General features: G+C 40.9%; 2 protein-coding genes across 2 annotated transcripts in view; both read left to right on the top strand.

Annotated features, from left to right (window-relative positions):
• The window catches only part of LOC114668817 (actin nucleation-promoting factor WASL-like), a 32,540-nt gene extending 31,284 nt beyond the window's left edge, over positions 1-1,256 (top strand). Inside the window, exons 9-10 of the mRNA XM_051921394.1 lie at positions 298-409; positions 970-1,256. Coding sequence (XP_051777354.1) covers positions 298-409; positions 970-1,019 — 162 coding nt within the window. The 3' untranslated portion in view covers positions 1,020-1,256. The remainder of the gene's footprint in view (positions 1-297; positions 410-969) is intronic.
• Positions 1,257-9,383: 8,127 nt separating this feature from the next.
• The window catches only part of pfkfb4b (6-phosphofructo-2-kinase/fructose-2,6-biphosphatase 4b), an 85,613-nt gene continuing 72,774 nt past the window's right edge, over positions 9,384-22,222 (top strand). Inside the window, exon 1 of the mRNA XM_051921392.1 lies at positions 9,384-9,544. Within this exon, the coding sequence (XP_051777352.1) occupies positions 9,505-9,544 (40 nt within the window). The 5' untranslated portion in view covers positions 9,384-9,504. The remainder of the gene's footprint in view (positions 9,545-22,222) is intronic.

Here is a 22,222-nt window from a genome sequence, read left to right as displayed (position 1 = left end):
TCTAATTTTGAAAAGAGAAATTTCTACCTTTGAGTTCTTTTGTGAATGAAGTTTGGGATAATTAGATCTGTGCTCAGATTATTGATCTGTGCAGTGAGACTCTTCAGTAGCGTAGTCGGCAGTGTGTTTGGACGTGGTTGATTTGTATTTATAAAACCTTTTTAGTTGAGCTTGGATAACATTTAAAACCTGCAATAGCTAATATCTGTTTGACTTGGCAACCTGGAATCGCACACTGCTGCTCTTAATTCTCCACAGAAAATAAAAATGATTATTGGTGGAATTTTATGTCTTTAGATTACCAAAACTGACTCCACCGATTGTGTCCTACCATCACCAGAAAGAGGGGACCTTGCCAACGCTCTTCTGGAGGTCATACAGAAAAGACAAAAAGCCATGTATTCTTCAGGTAAGTAAACCTTGGAGGGGGGGTTCTCACACTTGGCCTCTAATGGAAGAGATTGTGAATTTATTGTCGACATCCTTCCTCACAACCACTTTCTAGCCAACCCTGTGTTTAACTGTGTATTTGTGTCTATGTATATCTATATTGCACTCTCTCTAGATAGAAACACACACAAATTTATTTTAAAAATCCCTCCATTAGGAGTCCCAGCTAAGGTATGGACTGCTCTGCACTATCCAACGCCAGCTCTCAACTTTTAATTATGCTCTTCTGTAGTAGTCTGGTGCTGATGGGTGTCTTTCTCTCTGCTGGTTTAATGCCAAATATGAGTTTATATCTAACTAGCTGACATGATTTATACAGCCTTGTTTACTTGTTTCCACTTTACAACAAGCAGTAACAGACTATACTCAAGGATTTTTTTTTTATTGCTTGATGCCTAAAACCTTTTCTAGCCCTGTAACGTCCGTCTAGTAATTGCCTGCTCTCCGCCCATTTCAGTGGATGAAGTTGTTTCGTTTCTCTTCAGTCTTCTCCATTTCACCCTGCCTTTCCCCTCACAGATGAAGATGACATGGGAGATTCTGAAGATGATTTCGATGAATGGGACTGAATAATCCAAGATTCGCGGCAGCACTACAGTGTATCTGGATTCGGAGGAGTCCGCTGTGTGGCAGTTGTCCAACAGTGAACACCAATGATCGATTTTTAAGTTTGGGGCATGCCTCTGATATTAATGTAAATTGTCTTCAATTTTATGCTTACAGCTTGTTTTTAGTTGCAAAAAAAATTGTTCCATTTTTTTATTTCTTTGTAGATTTATATTAAAGAGTATATCTTTTTTTATTAATGTGTATGCAAGTTTATTAAAGTGCTCTTCGTTCACCTAAATGCAGTGACTTGGTGCAACATGGTCATTTAGTTTTGAATTCTGACAGCTTCCCTAGTGCTGGCTTATGTAGATTGTGAATGCTTCACATATAAACTGCTTGTGACTTAACTGTTCAAAAAGTATTCTCTCCATCATCTGCTTTGTTCTAAAAACCTTCACCTATCAGACCTATTTATCGTCCGGTACTTACAAGGCACACTCTTACAGTCACTCTCCTAGCCCAATTTATGGCAGCCATTTAACCTAACCTGTAGTTTTGAGGATGTGGACCAAAAAACCCTAGAATACTGTGGCATTACACTGGCATTCTAAGGAAAGCTGTGCCAACCACTATGCAACCATGCATGCATGTGAAACATTTATCATGGCTAACCTAAAATACAAGAAAGGAGGAAGGAACTGGAAAATGTCCACAACAGGATAGTCATGAGCCATCAGCTAACCCTTCATTATTTTTAGATTAGGTGGCTATCTTACTGGAAGTTTAAGAACTGATGAACAGTTCAAATCTGTACGTGATTGTACAGAGGCTGTCCTCGTCATGAATATGTTAGGAGATGTGAATGCTAATGTGACTGCAGCTTTAGGTTCTGGTTAAGGGCAGGTAGATGAAGCATCTCGAAGCTCATTCTTATCTGTTGCTTTTTTCCACTGTTGGCCAGGGCAGTCATTCATGTGCTCATTCGATATTCAGTTGGAGTGTTTTAAATATTGTACCTAGCTAACCATGTCTGAGCTACATATGACACACTGCATGTCTGGATTCTTTTATCTTGCTGGTAGTATTTTGTTAGTAATTGTCATGAGTTACATTAAAAATAATGACTTCTAGAATATCAAACGCCAACGGAATCCAACGCACTCTTGGAAGTTAAGGTCAATGTTTTCCCTTCGCTTACTCAGCAAAACATGGGTGATTTCCTGCTTCTTGCAAAGCAGTTGAATTGTTTTCAGAACCTCTTTGAGGTTTATGGAAGATTTTTAGTACAAAATGTTTGTTTTCTAACTGTTTTATTTCAGTTCCGAGTTGCAGCTAGCCATTGTCCATCCGGTCAGCACTGGCTCCAAGGTACCAATCCAGACAGGACAGCAGACCATCTCATCACATGAGTTTCTTACACTCATGTTTGGCATTTTCAGGGTGCTAATTACCCAAAGGGGGATTTTTTTTTTTTTTCTCCAAAAGGAAAAAACAAAACATGTAGACCGTGACCTGCCCTGGAATCAAAGTCAATCTCCTAGAGCGAGAAGGCGACAGTACTGTGGCACACATGGCCTTCTAATTTGTGTTAATAAATTGGGGGGTTATGAGGGTATTCTGTCTGCAAGGTACCAATGAGGGGGTAGCTTGATTTGAGACTTTCTATCCCCTCGGTCATTTTAATGCCAGTTGGATCGTGTTATCTTTCCCCTCTAAAATTCTCATTTTTACAGCCTAAATAGAATCCAGCTTATCTTCACTACTAATTTGATATGAACCGCTAGAAGTGAGCGTGTATGTGAAATGTAAATTTTCTATGGCTCTTCTGCCTGGCGCAGCCTGTAGAAATTAGCAGTGCCTATTATTAAAATTGGTATACTGTATATGCAAATTGTATGTTCCTGTGTGCAAAAATACGCATCCCTTAAATGGTTAAGAGGCTCAGCGACAGTTCCGTGTTCTGTCGGCAGGCGGCTCTATGCGCTTTATTGATTATTGCCGGCGTTTTGCTGCCATCTACCGCTCAAACACAGCAGTATTGTGCTCGTAGAGGGTGACTGATGCGACAAAGGGAGATTCCACTGCTGTCCACAAAGAATACATTAACATCAGATGGCCGTCCTTCTGTATTCTTTTAGTACAGTCGTCTTCATGACGTCAATCCCCGAAGTATCAGACAATCAACTGCCAGACCAGCGCGGCACCCGAATAGCCCGATGTGAAACGCGCGCTATGATTGGTCCCTGCCTCTAAAATTATAGCAAGCCTATGGGCGGTGCTAAGAGAAAATTCTGTAGAGGGGGCCTCTGAAATTCTCAGGAGGGCGGTGACATTTCGGTTAAAACGTGTGAAAGAATATTGTGGACAAAATTAAATAAAAGAAGGAATAAATAAAAGAAATACAAAGTGCAATACGATAATAATATGAAAATATGTGAATATTAAAATTACTTCGGTACTATGTCACTTCGGAGAATTCTTGGGTACTGCTGGTTTGACTTTGTGTCAAATGAGCCGTGGGTCATGGAGTCCCGAATGAGGTACATTACCTGCACTGTGGGGGAGCGTCAGTTACGGCACTATGGCCATGGGGCGTGGTTCCCCGAGGGCGATCCGGCGCGCAGGATCTTAATTGTTGAGAACCCGAGTGGCTGGACCAGGTCGAGGGGACGCCCACGTAACACCTGGCTGCGGCAGATAGAGGGTCATTTCCAGGGGTTGGGACTGGACTGCGTGTCTGCGGGGGGGGGGATTGCCAAACGCGATCCCGAGCCGTTTCGGTGGGTGCGGCAACGCGCTGTACCAATGAATGCTCCCCTACCAGACCTGAAAGTTGAGAAGGTGGGCTCCAGTGAGTACTGTTTTTTGATTGGTTAATCTTCGAAAAAAATGTTTGATTTGTTGTGACTGTGCTGGTGAACAGGACTGCAAGAAAATAGTTGAGAAGATTGCACACAGCTGCTACTTTAATTCAAAAAGTCATCGTTTCATCATTCAGGAGTCGGCATCTATTGTAATGTCGCACTTGATGGCCAAAAACTCATGCCTGTGCTACCAATAATTCATCGGTCACAAAACCTTAATTACAAGAGCCCACTCTCTCAACTTTGACAAGTCAAATTGACTGTTTTCATTTCAAGGCATATTTCACATTCCGTGCGGTGTCATTGAAATGAAAAAGTAAGCAGGTAAGTACATAAATAAAAAATCAACCAAAACCTGTTCCATGAAACATTTAATTATGTATACTCACATTTCACAATGAATGTACTTATTTTGTCTTTAGAAACTTTACTTTCATTTTTAATGCCAATAAACAATGACAAGATAATAATACTAAAATTGGGCTTCATAAAGACAGTTTTATTCTTTTGCTTATTTTGTTTTTTGATTCTGTTAATAACATCCACTCAAACAAGATGTACTTTGGTCAAATCTTTGACTTTCTCCCACATTCTTCTTAACAACTTTGTAGATCTTCAGTACAATTTATTTATAAATGATGGCAACTGGGGCACTCCAGCTCCGCAAACACCAGGCACAAAGGCACAGATACAAGTGTAAAGGCGCAAAGAGAGGTTTATTCTTGGGAAATTCTTCAAATAAGTGTTTCCCACCACACCAAGCACAATACGGCCAGCAAATAGCAAGCACATAACAATACTTTGTCTTCTCTCTCTTGGTGAATGCCTCCTCCATGCAAGTTTTATCCTCCTTCCTCTTGACTTTGGCTCTTTGAGCTATGGCAATCCTCATAAGTACTTCCACTGTCCCAAAGGCTTGGCCTGGGAGCACTTCCAGGTGAGGCAATAGCCCCGTGAATTAGTCCCCACAGCACCCCCTGGTGGCACCCACAGAACACAACAGGGCTGAGCCAAAGAACTCCAAGTCCCATGATACCCTGTGGTAAAACATTTGGAAAAGCATCTCAAATCACACTGACTTCAGGTTTTCTCTGCAGCAACATTTACAATTATAATCCAATTCTTGCTGTTAACGATACGTTACTTTTTTGCTTGGCAGTGAATTTGCTCTGGTAAGTCAGACATTTCTAATATTGCTTATTTTCTTTTTCTGAGGACATCCTGTTTTTTGACCTGGAGGAGCTCAGTAAGGTTTCTTTAATTTAGCCAATTAGCAGCCTTCGTTTTGGAATCTAAATGAAGTCAATGGAGTACATTTTATTAGCAGCAGTAACTGAATACTAGTTAAGAAAGTGGTTGGAATGAAACCTGTGGCCCTCCAGGAGCTGAAGCTGAAATCCCTGCTGTATGCTGTGACGTGCTCCTAAACAGTGTACGTTCCATACAGTTTTGAAATTACTGCATTGAGTTTTTCTAACTGAAAAAATGCAACTTCCTGTGGTTTGTTTCACTGCTACATTGTCCCTGTGTAGCTGCTGATGTAGTGAAGCTAATATTGATAATAAATAAGGCATTTTTTCTTAAAGTCCAAATACTCTGAACTCCGTCACATAAAAAGCCACAGATTTCTATTTCTTCCTTTTCAGTTTGATGTGTCCACCGTGTGACCCCTCTCCCCATGAATGTGCTCTTTGATCGCTTTAGCCTCAATCTGGCACTCTCCGGTCTCTGCAGCACTTCCTCTGCCATCTGTACATCTCTCGGTCAGCAGGATGTTTTAAAGAAAATTGCCACATGAGGAAACCTTACAAACACCTTCATAGTTCCCTGGAAAGTTGCAGGAAATGGCTGTAAATAAATAGGCCATCTTGAGCATTTATAGTCATATACTTGTTTGAGCTCCTTCCTCTAAATGTGTGTGCTTTCCATCTTTTCGGTTACTGAATCCACTTTTTCCAGTAGAAACCTTATGACTGACTCACATGCAGATTTATAAATGTGCTTCCACCTGACCACTTGCAAACAAGTCTATTTTAGAAACAGGATATGGTACTAACTTAAAAACTCTGTTCAAGGTCTCCTCATTGTTAAGTCTATTTATTTTTGTATGGTGATTTTCAATGAGTATAGACTTAGAATTCTTTAACAAGTTTTTTGCTAAAATACAAATGGCAGTCTCATGGAATTATTTTATTGTATCTCCATCCCACTCAGAATTCTGCCATTTTCAGACTCCAGGGTCAGTTCCTTTACTGCCACTACCCACCCGTCCCTGACTCCTTTTACTGCCCGTCGCTCTTTGCTCTGTTTTCTGGGCATGTAATATGGTGCTTTTTCTCTTTAATGTCATTTGCTTCATTTATAGTAGTCCACCTTGCATTCTTCATGTTCCTCATCCACTTTCTGTATGTTACAGCTCCTCTATTTCTGGTGGTAAACCTAGTGAGGTGGATGAGGCCTTGTGGACCGTACAGGTCTCCCTTTTTATTCAGATACAGCAAGTGTCCCTGATAAAGAACAATAAATATGTGGGCCATGGTGATTATTAGATTGGAGATGTCCAGGATGCACATCCATTTAAAAGGGTGTGGGAGTGCTTGGAAGGGTTTACCTGACCCTGGGGCCAATTTGAGATATTTCCCAGGCATGATCCTCAGATGTGGGGAATGTAAAGGCAAGAAAGAAGACAGCCTGAGGAGAAAAAGACCAAGAGTGCACGGGAGATAAGAAGACAGGCTGTCGCCACAGACTGAAAGGCATTCTGGTGTTGTGTAAGTAGGCTCTTAAAATAGCCCAGGGTTTGTGGTAGTTTATTGTGTTTGTGCCTTTTTTGTGTCCTTTTGTCTTCTTTGTGAATATTTACTAGAATGTTATATATTTTACTAATATGGACTTTTTCCTATATCAGGTTAGGCTGGCATTCAAGGGTGCTCTCTGTTATTATATGCTGATATACGCTGCCTTAATATGGTATTGCCAGAAGATTTTTGACATCAACTCTGCAAGCATGAGGAATGGCTTTGGATGGATGTGACACCATTATTCCATGAGGAATTCATAACTGGGTCATTCAGTGGTGGATCAGATGCCATTCCAGAATCCCACAAAAGTGCTTGATTAGGTTTAGACCTGGACACGCTGAATGTTTACATCGCTGTACTGCTCTTCAATAATTAATTCACTAAGCACATCCATTGTCAACCAAGAGGGTTCTATTTCATCAGAACAGAAACTCTATGCCATAGAAATGCTTTTGCATTTATTAGCATTTATGTCATCTTCTAAGTGAATTAGTGGACTTAAAGCATGCTAGAAAAATGCACCCCTTCTTTAACAGAGCCAACACAATTCTACACTCTGGCAAACAGGAATTTGGGTCTGTAGGCTTGTCTAGGGGTTTACCAAAGTTGTCAACTCACTAAGAGCATAATAAAGGATGACTTCTTGCACCAGACGACTTGTTTCTATGGATTATACTCTTTGAAATACTTTACCCGCAAACTTAAAACTTTCCATACAATAAACAGTTTATGCACTGCAACCCAACCACAGTATCCCTCTCTCTGTGAGGTTCTCGGCTGATTGCTCTTAACGAATCTTCCTCCTGCCACCTTAGATTGACATTTCCAGTCCAATGGTCCAAAGCTGCCTATGACTGCTTGAATCAAATCATCAAGTTATGGGGTTTAACTTCTTACTTGTTCATTCTGACCTCCATGCCAAAATCAGCTTGGCTACCTTTCCTTGTAGAAATAAATCCTATCCTCGATCTGAGCGAGCTCCATGACTGAAGCCCCTGCCACAATCAGTCCACTCTCAAAGCTGCTGAGCTCTCCTCTTTGAGCTATGGAAACCAACACAATCTGCAAACGGGTCGGTACAGCCCCATGATCCTGAACTGGATAAACAGCTTGGAAAATGAATGAATGTATCGATTATAGATTGGTCTGTTACCATTGTTATACACCATCTAATGCATGATGCCATGTTAGTTGTTTCATTATTTCCATGTAGATAGATAGATAGATAGATAGATAGATAGATAGATAATTTAGTGTAGTTGGCAGGATTACATAGATAGATAGAACTTTATTTGTCCCCAGTGGAAATTTTGCTTTTTACAGAAGCTCATTAAATAAATAAATTAATTAATTAATTAAATAGGAAAATAGGAGAAAAACAGTGAGAAATACGGTGTTTCTTTAAAAAGGCTGCTGCTTGTATAGCACCCAGAAGTGAGATGTATGGATGTGATAGAGAGAGATGTATGGATGAATACACTTTAAACATACAGTACACTGTTTTTGAAACATTTGAAATCACCCAGAAATGTTCATGTTTTTGATAGACACTGATACTTTTTTATTAAGATACCATTAAATTGTTTTAATTGACTACTAATGTTCATAATGGCTATTACTTGAAAGACTAGCTAGAGCTGGCCCTGTTTTTAATTGCATTAGTACTGTTGAACTTTTGGAATGGCAGTACCTTGTAACCCAGTTTACTTGCTTCACTGAACAGAAAAACGGGATTGGACAGTGCAAATGTAATTGTAAGGTTTCTGTAATATTCAATTAGCATTTTAAAATGACTAATTTAAAAGTAAAGTAAGAAGGCTGACCATTACGAATCTGAAGGAATGGCTGATCAAAATGGGGCATTGCAGTCTAATGTGAGTGATAAATTAAAATCAGTAGTAATAGCCATTTGCAAAACTTATAATGTCTTGAATGTATTTTTGAATTAATACAATGACGTTTTGATAAAAAGGCAGGCATTTTGTTCAAAAACCTGAACATTTCCGGGTGATTCCAAACTTTTGAACGCCAGTGGAATCTGCATCTGTTTATAGTTCAAAAGACAGGTGCCCAGACCAGTGCCCTTTCCCACCTCGTATCAAACACCAATATAACATTTTTATTGCAGTTCTGACACTTTGAAATATTATCGATGTACTGGTAGTTTCACAGTTTTCAGAAATCCCCGCACAGACTATGAATGCATCGCAGTTATAGTCAGATTTTATATTGGAGTGCCCACCTGTTACTCTGTAGTTCCTCCATCATCTACCTATCCTCCATCATCCTCCAGTTGATTGGCTTCCTGACCAGGGATGGTTTCTGCTTGGATAGGCTGTAGTTCATCCGGACCCTGTAAGGCAATAAAAGTAATTAAAAAAAACGATATTGTCTCATGCACCAAATCTCTCCTAATCTGATGTTATTTATTTGAGATTTTCTTGGACATTTCCTGTTCTGATTTAAACTCGCCGATCCGCATTACTACCGCTTCGTGCGAGATTTCTGATTTCTGCTGTGCTACGTAAGGAAGAAAAGTACAACTAATACGCTTGGAAAGTTTCATTTTATTATAAATGCATGAACCTGTAGAGTGGATTTCCTGTGCATGCATGTCATTGTTCAGGCTTGAGCAATACATTCTCCAAAGACCGTGGCGCTCTGTTGCACGGAAGGAGTCGAGCTGCGCCATCTGCCGGCCACATAGCACCGCTTTCCAACGTTCACACCCCCCCGACAAACGCTCTTACGCTTTCGCGCAGTGGCTCTCAGAGATGGCAGAGGCAGCAGAGGCGGCAGTACACTAACCTCCGAGCTCTGTTCCCCGAGTGGGCTGCACGATGAGGGGCTGTGGGCAGAGTTGGGGACGGGATCGTGCAGGTAAGACTTTGCGGGGACTGGCCGCGATCTCTCGCTCTCGTTATTTCCGAGTTTGTGTTTGCAACACGTTGAGAGGCGCACGTCAGAGGAGGTAAACAACGGCAGTCACGTAGGCATAGGGGGACTGAATGGACAGTTGGAGAGGAGTAGTTTGTAAGGAAAGCAAAGCAGAGCTAAGCTGAGCACAGCGGGGAGACAGTGGAGATTTGGATTAATAAAAAATGGGACGATTTTAAAATTGGGAGACTTTCTGGGAGATGAAGAAAAAGGCGAGGCACGGGCTGACCGAAACGGACTTTCCAGCTCACCTCTCTGCACTGAGAGGAAGATCAAAGACCTGGCCTACGAATTGCCTTGAGGGCAACAGTGAGAAGAAGGATGACTGGACTTGGGTGTCTGGATAAGACTGATTACTGGTATCTTAGCAAGGGACGCCAGTGCCTTGACAGCTCCCACTGCAAACACTGGTCTAGAGTGACAGATGTACTGTATGTCAGAACTCTAAGGAGCCTCCACAAGATACAGTAGGTGGAGGTATGCTGTCAAGAATGTGTGAGCTACACTTGAAGAAGGCTTAGCTGTGCACCACCACTATGAAGGAGGCAGGCTGACTGACTGGCTGGCTGGCTGGCGTGAATCAGTTAGTTTGAGGCTTGACTGAGGAGTATGGACAGGGCTGTTTTTCATCACAAGTCTGCATATGGGTTGGCTTTTGGCTGCTCGTCAGCTCAGCAAGATTTCTCATGCAAGGACCGCAACTGTTCATCATCTGATTCATAGGAAGGCCTCTGTGAGTGTTTTTCTTTTTTTTAATTTGTGAAGTGGTCTTGTATCTGTAGGAATATAAAATAAATAAGGTGTGGTGGGCACGACTCCTACCATATAAGTAAAGCTATATGTCACTGCTTGTTGGCTAAGAGAAGTGGAATATATGACACTGCTGACATACTTTCTGAGATTCAGCATCTTAATCTTTGACAGTTGTTGTTTTGGCCTTTAGTTTTTGCGAAACAACCTTTTTTTTTGGTTGTTATCATTTATCATACTGATCCCTTCAAATTAAAGTTAAATAGAAAAACTCATGACCAACTAAGATAAGAAATCTAGGGTGACGATTGAAGCAGGAGTCCATCTGCCAAAACAGGGCAAAGTCTTTTCACGACCATTATTTTTTTTTTTTTTTGCAGGGGTGCAAAATTTGCAAAATCAGTGACTTGTGCAAGTTTGGATACATGCTGGATTAGAGAACTCGTCTCCTCAGATAAAGAAAACAAATGCCTGTTGTGCAAGTGTGGAGCCATGGCATAGCAAAGCTGTGCTGTGTTCATACTGATAGAGCCAGACGTCTGCTTCGTTACAGAGATAATGATGGGGCGTAGGTTAGCAGCAGGAGTGGTAAATGGGATTATGGCTCAATAGGAGGCTGAGGATTGTTATTCTGTTTTGGTACTGCATCAGCAAACAGTCAGTCGATGAACAGGAGGTGCGTCCAAGATTTTTGATCAGCAATTTAGCTTTTATAATAGCATTCAGCAGGCGTCTTAATAACAGGACTAAACCTAAAGTATTTTAACAGGATGCCTCTTAAGGTGCTGTATACTACGGTGGGAAGTTAGCAACTGTTTTGAGATTTAGAATGAAAGCTCACGTTTTTTTTAACATTGTGACCAATAACACTCTTAACAATAAAGGAGCCAGAGTGGCTGTCCAGAGCGATGCCATAGGGCAACCATTTCTGGTTCCCAAAAGACCCATCCTCAAGAAGGTTCTAGAAAGAACCCATTAGATCTGTAACTGGCTCCATAAATCACCATGAATAGGTTTTTACAGATTTGTGAAGTACCAGTGGGTTCCTGATTTTAAATGGACTCTTGATGCATTTACTTTACACTTACTTCTTTGGCTGAAGCCTATATCCCAAGGCGACTTACAACATTTATGATGCAGTTGGTTCCATTTCTTGTGGTTTTCCAATTGTGGAGCACAGGCAGGTCAAGTGACTTGCTCAGGGTCACACAGTGATGAATACAATAACACAGGATAAATTTAGGTTTTCTTGATCTGTTAGTAACCTGCTAGCTGGCCTACTGCACTACTGGTCCCTTAATGGCATTTTATGGTTCTTCACTGGGTTGTGCGATTCCTCGTAGAACCATTACTTGGCAAAGCACCATTGCATTCTGGGAAGGGTTCTCTGCATATGAAGCTGCTTCTTTGTGTTTTGAAAAACTTCCTAATATGTAGAAGAAGAAGAAAAAAAAATCTTTAATGTATGGACACTAACAGATTAAGAAAATCTGAATTTAGTCTGTGGTATTGTAATATGCAAGGGTCCTTTTAAAATCATGACCCGTTGGTATTTTACAGATCTGTTACTATCTATTCATGGTTATTTACTGTATGGAGACCATTATGGATCAAAACAAATAAAGCTTTTTTCTGGAACTTTCATGTTGACGGGTCTTTTGGGAACCAAAAATGGTTGCCCTGTGGCATCGCTCTGAAGAGCCGCTCTGGCACCGTCATTGTTAAGAGTTTGGAGCCACAAAGCAGTGGTGCTATACCCATGAAAGTTGACGTTACCCTCAACATCTGCCGCTCTGTCAATCTGTGTTTCCTACAGTGACAGTCAAAGTGCTTTACCATTAAGGCTACGCTATCATTAAGATTACCATACAGTAATTACAGAAAATGAGTGCAGACACTGCCTTGTTCTTACAAGTGAAGTACATCACTTACCTTTTGTAATCAACAATAGCTTACTTCTATTATTCCGCAAAAATACTGAAGGGCGGATTAGGAGTATTGCTTGAACTGTGACTAACAGACAAGGGGGGTGGCACCATTTACAGGGTTAATCAAAACATGATGAACAGTGTTAACACTTTATTCTAAGTTAAGTTGCTATGGCAAAATGATTTTAAATGAAGACTTGAGTATTCACATTTGTCATAGTTGTCTCACAAGATGGCACCTCTACAACTGTAATGACTTTGAAACAAGATAAATGTTAAAGTTGTTTACCAGATTTTTCCCACCCTTCCTGTATTCATTGGGTGTACTTGCTGTCTACTAAAATGCATCGTGTAGTACATACCTGGGTGACTGCAGATATGAATGGATGTGAACTGAAACAGTTCTCCTGGGCGATGTATAAGATCATCGTGTTACACCTATCCACGCAAACATTTTACAAGCTGCAGTGACGTTCCCCGAGTTGCACCATTAAGTCTGAGTTTAGGGGATGAGCCAGCTGCCTTAAAATCCCGTGCCTTAGCCCCTTCAGCATTTACAAGAGCACTCGGGTTCCTTTAAACTTTCTTGGTGTTGACTGCCCTGGCACAGAAGAATGGCTTTGCTCCTACCAGAATTCCAAGTTTCACATATTTGTCATCAATCAATTGGACGCACTCTTGAAAGCAATGGCACTATATTGGGCTATGTGGTTCCTCATAGAAGCATTGCTTGTTAAAGAACCATTTAATTCTGTGCGGGGTTCCTAAAATAGAAATCTTTAACATTTGGTAGGCTACCTAACAAAATACTTACAGTTCAAGAAAGCCTCAACTTAGCTTGTGTTGTGGTTTGTGCTTTAAATATCAGGAGTCCATTGGCATTTCACAAATCTATTGTCATCTCTTCATGGTTGTTGAATGGTTTACTGATCTAGATAACTAAAGGTTCTTCCTGTTGGGTCATGACATCTTTTATGTATGGTAGGCTACCTAAAAGTACGCGAACAGATTTAAGAAAACCTGAACTTAGCCTGTGGTACTGTATGGCAGCAAGAGTCCTTTTTAAAACCATAACCTGTTAGTATTTGTATTTAGGGTTATTTACTGTTACATATCTAAATAAATAACGGGTTTTTTCTGGAACTTTCTTATGGGAACCAAAAATGGTTCCTCTATGGCATGGCTCCGCAGAACCACTGTGGCACCTTTTATTTGTAAGAGTGTAGGTTTCACACAAAGCGAACATTGCGTTCATTCATTCATTTGGCTGACACTAACACATGTGACAAGATTGACTTCAGAGCACACAATGCCACAGTTGTTTAGTTCTGTGATTTTTTTTGCTTGTTATTAAATGCCATAATTTTGGCTTCATTGTATAGCATTTTGGGAATGTAATCAGTGTGTAAGGCACCATATAAAACCGCTTCAGTTTAAATATCTTTTCTGATGAATACCATCCCAAGAACTTTATAGCTTACAATTACAATCTGTATCCTCTCGGTTTAAGTTAATTGTGAGTACAGTGTACTTTTTATGGCACCTTAGCATAGAAGCCCCACTTTAAACACTTGCTGTCTGTACACTCCAGTGGCTCACATCCTTAGTGGAGTGCTACACAGTGAGCCAGCAGTGGGATTTAACATGTCACTCTTTCCTTTCTAGTGTCACACCTTCGACAAGTGGTCATAATTTTCCCATCTAGCACAGTACAAAGAAAGGAATGTTAATAGATGGCCCTTGAAGACCACAGGCAGCCAGCTTAATTATTCCCACCCATTGGGGGATAGGGGTATGGGCAAGAATAACTTATGCATTATTCCTTTACTGTTTGTGTGAATTATGTTTTTTTTTTAATTCACTACACATTTACGTAGGAGTTACAAAATAATTTTGCTTTTGATGGAGAGAAGAATATTTGGAAAGCGACTCACATTTTCTACTGAGTGCCTGTACACGTCATCCACTTACTCTATAATTATTGCTGTCTTCCTTAAGGTCAGTTAATACGTAAAGAAGTCACTTTCATAATAAGGTAAGAGGGCCGCCGCCGGCGGCTTACAACACAAGTAAGTGCCTTCTTTAAATGCCGCTGTGGCTCAACGTCCTGCCAAACACGATAAAAAAAGTAATTAGTATTAAAAGTCCGCTATGTAGAATCACAGTGGTCCCGAGTGCTGGATTCAGATTTAGACCCTGGTCCAGTCTGTGTGGACCGTGTAGGCTCTCCCAGTGTCTACTGTGGCTCTTCTCTAGATGCTGTGTTTGTCCTTCCACATCCTGAAGACATCCATGCTAACTTGATTGAGGATTATAAATAGAGCCCAGTGTGAGGGTAGGCCCTGCAATGGAAAGGCACCAGAGTTGGTTCCTGCTTTGTACTTGATGCTGCTAGAATATGCTTCAGCACCCCAAGGCCATGAACTGCATAAAGCAGGGTTGAGAATATTATGTTAATTAACTTAAACACTTCTTTTTTCACCTATAATCCTGAGTGTAAAATCTTTCTGAATTAAAATAACAAATGCTGACTTTGCGACTTAAGGATAGTAACAGTGGACTGTAGCGCACAAGAATGCGTGTTCAAACACAAGTCGGTCGATGTGTTGGCTCAAATCGTCAATGCTTACATTGAATATGCAGAACTTGTACTATGGAGATGAGAAATCCTTGGGAAAGCCTGTCATGTTTTGGACTACATGTCGTCCGCAGGCTCTGTAATTGTTCTTACCTTCCTTAAAGTCATTCAGCATGCGTCACCCCACATCGCAGGTACAGTAGATCCTTGATATCCGTGGATTCCATTCCAGCGGATTCGCTTATTGGCTGTTATAAATGGGTTGCTCTTGGCCTCGGGTAGAGCAAAAAGACGACAATCAAACTTCACTATCTACTGTATAGGAAGTAAAAGCCATAATTCTGTAATCGAAGATCCTTACCAAGCCTCAAGGGTGCCAGAGTGGAAGGCTGTGCATCCACCCAACTCCATCTCCCCCTGCCAGTCCTGATCTGGCTCATCTCCTCCTTGAGGAATGCATAGGACTGGCATGTGTTGTGATGAGCTTAGCTCATTTTCAGTACACAGAATTATGTGTTTATGGTAACAGGTAGCAAAAGTGTACTGCAAATAGGGTCCACCTGGAACCTAACCCCATTGTTCCCATAGGATCAGTGCTTCAGTATCTGTGGTTTCCATTTCTGCAAGGTTTTACAAGAACATAAACACTTATTAATAACGAGGATTGAGTCTATTTGCAACTATTGTATGATCAATTTACTTGTGTTTTTGGAGTTGTTATAAAGTAAGTCACTTAATATAAGGGTGTCTGTTGAGCCTGCATCCATTTTTTCATTTTCTAAAATTGCAGGCATATTTGTGCAGTGCTGTATTTTGACAGCATCAAGTATAAAGCCATAATCAACTCTAAATGGGATGCCAGTCCATCACACACCACATCAGTCATCCTAACCTGCATGTCTTTGGAAATGTGGTAGCAGTGGAAGGATCTCAGAAACAGAGACGCAGACAGAACATGCAGACTCCACACCAGTATGACCAAGCTGGGATTTGAACTCAAGACTCTTTAATGCTGTAAAAAAGCAGCGCTGGCCATTAGCTGGGAAGTGAATGAGTTTAAATAGCAATAAAGATGAGCCCCTCTTGTCATAGTCTACATGCGTGGTCATGACACAATTCAGTTTATTCAGGTTTTTTAATTGCGTATGAGGGAAACATTTTATATAGCGCTTTCCTTACTTTCCTTGCAAAGAGCACATTATTTAATGAGTAATGAGGTGCTGTAAACCTCAAATGTCAAAACCTGTTTATTAAAAAAAAATGCAGGCATAATCAGTTTTTAGTGTTTTCTTTGATTTACGGCTGGTGTATCTGGATAAACTGGTTTAAAATTTGACCACATAGCCAGGCTGGGGTGTGGTACCGGCTATGCAGGGAGAGTGGGAGTAGTCAAAGGCTGCTGTCTTGACATGTCGCTCCTGCGTGGCCTGCACAGGTGGATAAACACCAACTGGACAGCTGTTTCCAAGTGTGTTAAGTCTGCCTTTGCTAATTTATTCATTCTCCACAATCTGTAGTTTTTAAGGATGCAAGCCCACGTTCTTAAGCTCACTCATATAGTATGCCTAGAAACTGGCTTGTCTGGGTGCTGTTGGTGTCCTTCTGGGTACTCTGGTGATCATCATTCTGCACATCCTTCTTGCTCAGGTTACTGAAAATGAGAAGCCCAGATAACGCGTTTGTTCATGGAGCAGTCTGTTAGGGCGTAGGCTGAGTTCCGCCTTTATTTATTGGTGTTGGCTGGAAGGCAGCCAGTAAGGCTGACAAATCAAACTGCGTTTTTCCTGCACTAGCGATGAGACATGCACTGGGTGGCAGGGAGGAGTGTCACAAGGAGCATCACTTTATTAGACAATAGCACAGCGTGAGGCACACGAGCCATAAGGGATGCTGTATGACTGTACGGTGACCCGCTGGGTGCCCATGATGGATGTCACCACTCGCCTCCCTTTGACATTTTCATGTTGACTTCGTTTGTGGCTTCTCTCCACCTGTTCGTATTCTTAAACACTCAGCAAACAAACAGAGATCACTGAAGCAGACGAAAGGTCAGTCCATGCTCAGCGATTCTTGAAGACACAAGTGCTGTTTTATTTTTGGACTCTGCTGTCCCCATCTCCTCGACTGCCCCATCATTCTATTACAAAGGCTTGTTTGGATTCTGATGAGGTTCTGTGGGGGTGTTTTGGAGCCCCTGTATAAAAAGAGGTGGACTTTGGTAGGTGGCCCCTGATCCCTCTTTATACACAGTAATGTGGGGCTTTAATCACAGATACATCTTAAAATAAATTTTAGGATCTTGTTGCAGTTTGGTTGTCCCCTGACTTACCCCAAGTTTCACAACACAGCTATGCTGATGATACACAGGTTTATATTCCTGTCTGCAACTCTGCAATGAATCAACTGCACAACTGTCTTTCTGAACTAATATCCTGGATGGCTAATAATTTTCTTGATCTGAATCAAAATAAAACGGAGGTGCTTATAGTGGGTCCATCAGCTAAAGCCCAAATTGGTCTTGGACTTCTCGGCTCTTTCTCTGTCTTTTGCAAACCTCAAGTCCGCAATCGTGGTGTTATTTTTGACAGTAACCTCTCTTTTGAGAAACAGATTAATTCTGTAGTCAAGAGTTGCTTTTTCCAGCTTCGTCTTTTAGGTAAGATCAAGCCTTTTTTACCTTCTAGGGATCTTGAGAAAGCTACTCATGCTTTTATCTTTTCTTGCCTTGATTACTGCAACTCGCTGTATTCTGGGATTAGCAAATCCCTGATACACAGATTACAGTTGGTCCAGAGTGCTGCCGCTCGCTTTCTGGTTGGGGCAAGAAAGTCTGATTCTGTTTCTCCAATATTAGCTTCTTTACACTGGCTGCCTGTCAGTTTTCGAATTGATTTTAAAATCTTGTTGCTAGTTTTTAAATCTTTACATGGGCTTGCTCCTGTCTATTTATCTGAATTGTGTGTTTTACACCAGCCATCTAGAGTGCTTAGATCTTCTGGTCAATTGTCTCTTGTTGTCTCTCGTACCAAGTGTAAAACTATGGGGGACAGACAGGGCTTTCGCAGCTGCTGCTCCTCGCCTGTTGAACGCTTTACCTCATCACATAAAGGAGTCGTCTACAATTGAACTGTTCAAAACAAGATTAAAGACTCATTTCTATCCACTTGCTTTCCGTGACCTTCAGTAATACTGATGGTTTCCTCATTGTGGTTATGTAATCTTGCTTCTATATATTATTTATTTTATTTATGTTCATTTATTGTATTTCTATTATGTTATTTATGTTAATTGTATGTTTTTCCTTCTTTTATTGTAAAGCACTTTGGCCACAGCATTCCTATGTTGTTTTAAATGTGCTATATAAATAAATTGACATTGTGTCCCCTTATGTCAGGATGCTCAATCCTTATTGCACACGTCCAAGATTCTCCTGTTCAGCCAGTCAATCAATTATTACTGGACTAAAGTGTTCATTAAGTGTCATAAAAAATGCCAATGCCAATGCCAATGTGAGCAAATCAAAGTCAAAATTCCAAATATTTAGAAACAACTGCTTTTACTTCAAAAGCAGGGCAGTTTTATGGAAATTACAGGGAAATGGAAAGAGAAGAAGATGAAATTCTTCTTTTATTCAGTTACTGAGCCTGCTCTTTTTCAGTTTTAGGGGTTTATAGGTCAGATCATATACTAGCAGCACCGGGAGCAAGAGAAGCACCAACACTTTATGGGACATGCAGTCCACCAATCACATTCAGAGTTGCTATAAATGCAGCCTGCATGTCTTTGAGATACTGGGTGAAACCACAGAAAACCCACTAGGACCAAGTAAGACATTTTAATGTATATAGATATGGAAGTGGATCTACTGTAACAAGACTTACAAGGGCTGGTTTATACTTCACACTCAGAACGCATATGTGCATGAATCATGGCTGCCACACGTTCCCAACGTTCATTTGATGTGTCCTCTGAGAACATCCTCAGAAATTAATGTGACGCATGCGCAGGTCAACAAGTTGCAACGTGACGTCAGAGTCTCTGTTCACTATCTACATGTGACAGCAAGCCGTTTTGCAGATCCTATAGGATCGACATGTGTACTTTGATGTTTGATGAATGGTTTGATGTAGTGAAGCATAATGTCGATGTCCTCCTGAACTGACAGCAGCGGCAGGCAGCAATTGCCACACTGAACGCATTTAATTTATGATATTCCAGCTCTCTGCACATTTAGAATCTTTAGATTTGTACTTGATATCACTTTCATGATGAAATGCATTATAAATCGTTACCTTCATTTTAAATAATGAATACTTACAATAATTACACATGTGGTGGCACGGTGGCGGAGCAGTAATGCTGCTCCCTCAATGGGAGTCGTGTCCCTGGTGTTCGCTGCCTGGAATTTGTATGTTTTCCTGGTGGGTTTTCACAGTGTTCTCCAACTTCCTTCCAAAGACATGAAGGTTTGGGGATTTGGTAACGCTAAACTGACGCTAGTGTATGTGTGTGCTTGTATTCACCTTACGATGAGCTGATGTCTCATCCAGGGATTTTGTTTCTGTCTCACACCTGATGCTAGCTGGAATGGGCGCATCCATGGATTGATGGATGTAATCATTAAACATCCTTTTCAGAGATATTGTGGAAAGGTGTCCTCGAAATTTAATGGATATTTCAGGCAATTCACAACATGGGGAAGCTGAACGTTTTCTCACTGTGATGATATCTCACACTGCCACCTGGTGGAGTCTTCCAGATTTATGTAAAATACACGTGCAAGTATAAACAGTACACCACTTCAGTAACAGTAGCATCCGCTGGAGCATGCGTCACGTTGCGTGAAGTATAAACACAGCCTAAGGATACAGTCAAACGTGATAAGATGGAAAAAAGCAAAATAAGATGCACTGGGAAATAATCCAAGTCAGGGAAGAGTGTACATGTTTACAGTGGAAATTCAGGAAAAAAAACCTATCTGGTGGTGGACAAAGGTAATACACATTTTAAAAGATTAATTCAAGGAATACCCTACCCAAATATGACACGATGTTTACCTACTCCATGTAGTTTATAGTGCTGGGCGAGAAAGGTTGTAATCTCAAGTCTTCAGGCAGAACAAAGTTTCTAATAGACTAGGCATTTATGGTAACAGCAAAAAATGTCAATATTTCCATGAAAAAAATCCGTGTCACATAATTCGCATGTCAAGTTGTCTGGTTGTTTGTTCACAATGTCCAAAACTCATGTATTTTTACAAAAATATTGTTAAATAAATGATTTCCAGAAAAAAAACACTCTCTTGAACAAAAATGGGCCGAACATTTTAAGTGTTGCAATTTAGTGTAGATATGTGAATAATTTACTGATTGACAATAAATGTTGATACAGCAAGCATCAGGATGAAAGGAACAGAATGGCCATGAAAGAATAAACACATACACACTACACTAGGAGACCTGATCAGAATAGGAATTGTAGGCAGGGAGAAGAGGCACAAGACAAAGACATGGCCTTAACATCAAGAAGAAAACACGCACTGGCAATGGAAATGTCAACATTCCAAACCAGTCTAAGCAGAGGGGCAGCATCAAGGGTTGGTAGACCTGTTTGTGTGCTGGATGCCCTGAAAGGACAACCGACAGAGGCACCAGCATTAAACCAAGAGAAGTGCAGGTTACCTGGCAGCCATCAAGCCAGACTGAGTCAGGCAAAGGGTTTCAACACCTTGTGACCACTAGGAGGGATGCGTGATCCCAGTATGCAGAGAGGCCTGGAGCTGCTATAGGGAGCTCTAGTCTGGTGCAGCGCCACCCTGACTCCAAAAGAGACCACAAAATGGAGTTTAAACTGCCTTGCAGCCAGAGGTTAAATAAGTGTGGAGTTGGGACAAGGAATGAATCCAACACATGAGTGGTGAGAGAAACAGAGAGGCACAGAGTAGATTAAGACTACCAACATATTATTGTGGCTGGATGTTCTGGTTGTCTTTTTAGGGGTTTTCACACCCAAGAAATCAGTTTCTGCAGTTTGTTTTTTACCCGAAGGATTTATTAAATAATTAAAATAGTTTAATAATTTTTTACATTTTATTGCTTAACATCATTGTCTAAGGGGCAATGGGCAAGTCTGCTTTGTAAATGTCACATCACTCATTACTAGTGATGAGCGAACTTTGCCGAGTTCGCTACCCTTTGAGTTCCACTAAAACACAGAAACTTGCCGAAATGCATTAAAGTCAACGGAGAAGGACTAACTGCACACTAGATTTGACTGGATTATAATGGTGCAATTGTCTTCAAAGTGTCCCTGAGGGCTGGGGAAACATCTGTCCACCATACTGGACAGATTATTGTAGCCAAAAGAGGTGACCTTAGCTGTGTGGCAGCAGTGCCAACCACCGCACCTCCTTGATATCAAAGAAGAAATAATACAGTCAAACAAAGAGGAAATGCTGAAATCATACTCAAAAGTTAGAAAAAATATGTAGGTCTTTTAAAGGCAGAAAATTCAAAGCGATATGTCATGGTTGAAGCCACTGGCTTGTTCTGTTTTTTTGAAGTCGTGTGGAAGGATCTCCAGACTGTCTGTGCTGATGCTTTGCACTTTTTATTCTGTCAAAAAGACAGAAATGTCTTGTAAACAGTAATAAATCTTTCCTTATTATTATATTTCATAGAGTCTCCTCTTGTTTTCATCAGGGTCCTTCAAGGTTTGCTTTCACTCTTGCAGCACCACATGGCTAATTATTATGCATGTACAAGAAGGCACAAGCCTCCTTCTCTTATACTGATGTGAAACTCAAAGATTGACCTGCACATTTGGCTACAAGCACAGATAACTCGCCCAACAGAGTCTGTATTTCAGATGATCAGCATTATATACCCAGGGGGCTGTCCCATCGCTGTTAGCTGTTACAGCTCCCAAGGACGTCGCACTGGCCTCGCAAGCATAATGAGGAGCTGGTATTTCAAAATAAATAAATAAATCTCATAAAGTAGATGAATTGTCAGTAAATAATTAGACGAACAAGGGTGAACATGAAAGCAGCAAATTCACTTCAAATAACGCTTTGGCGAAATTTGCTGATCGACACTACTCGTTACCCAAGCAATGTTTTGCACAACTCATCCAGACGGCATAACAATTATGTTATCAACGCGTCTATTTAAAGATGGCTCCTTTTGCTTCTGACTTTATTTGAGACTTGATAAAAACCTATGAACTCTTTGGCGCTTGTTTCTCAAATGTTTTTGGCTTAAAAAGACCTCCTTCTTTCTGAATTTTGATAGCACTTTCGTTTTTTGCCCTTTGACAATAAATAGGATGGCCTTCTGATTAACAGATTTTGCGTGTCTCAGACTG

Source organism: Erpetoichthys calabaricus, chromosome 18, assembly GCF_900747795.2.
Source record: "Erpetoichthys calabaricus chromosome 18, fErpCal1.3, whole genome shotgun sequence".
In the NCBI taxonomy this organism is placed as follows: Eukaryota; Metazoa; Chordata; class Cladistia; order Polypteriformes; family Polypteridae; genus Erpetoichthys; species Erpetoichthys calabaricus.
Note: the sequence above shows the minus strand (reverse complement) of the source record. Positions and strands in the feature narration are given on the sequence as shown.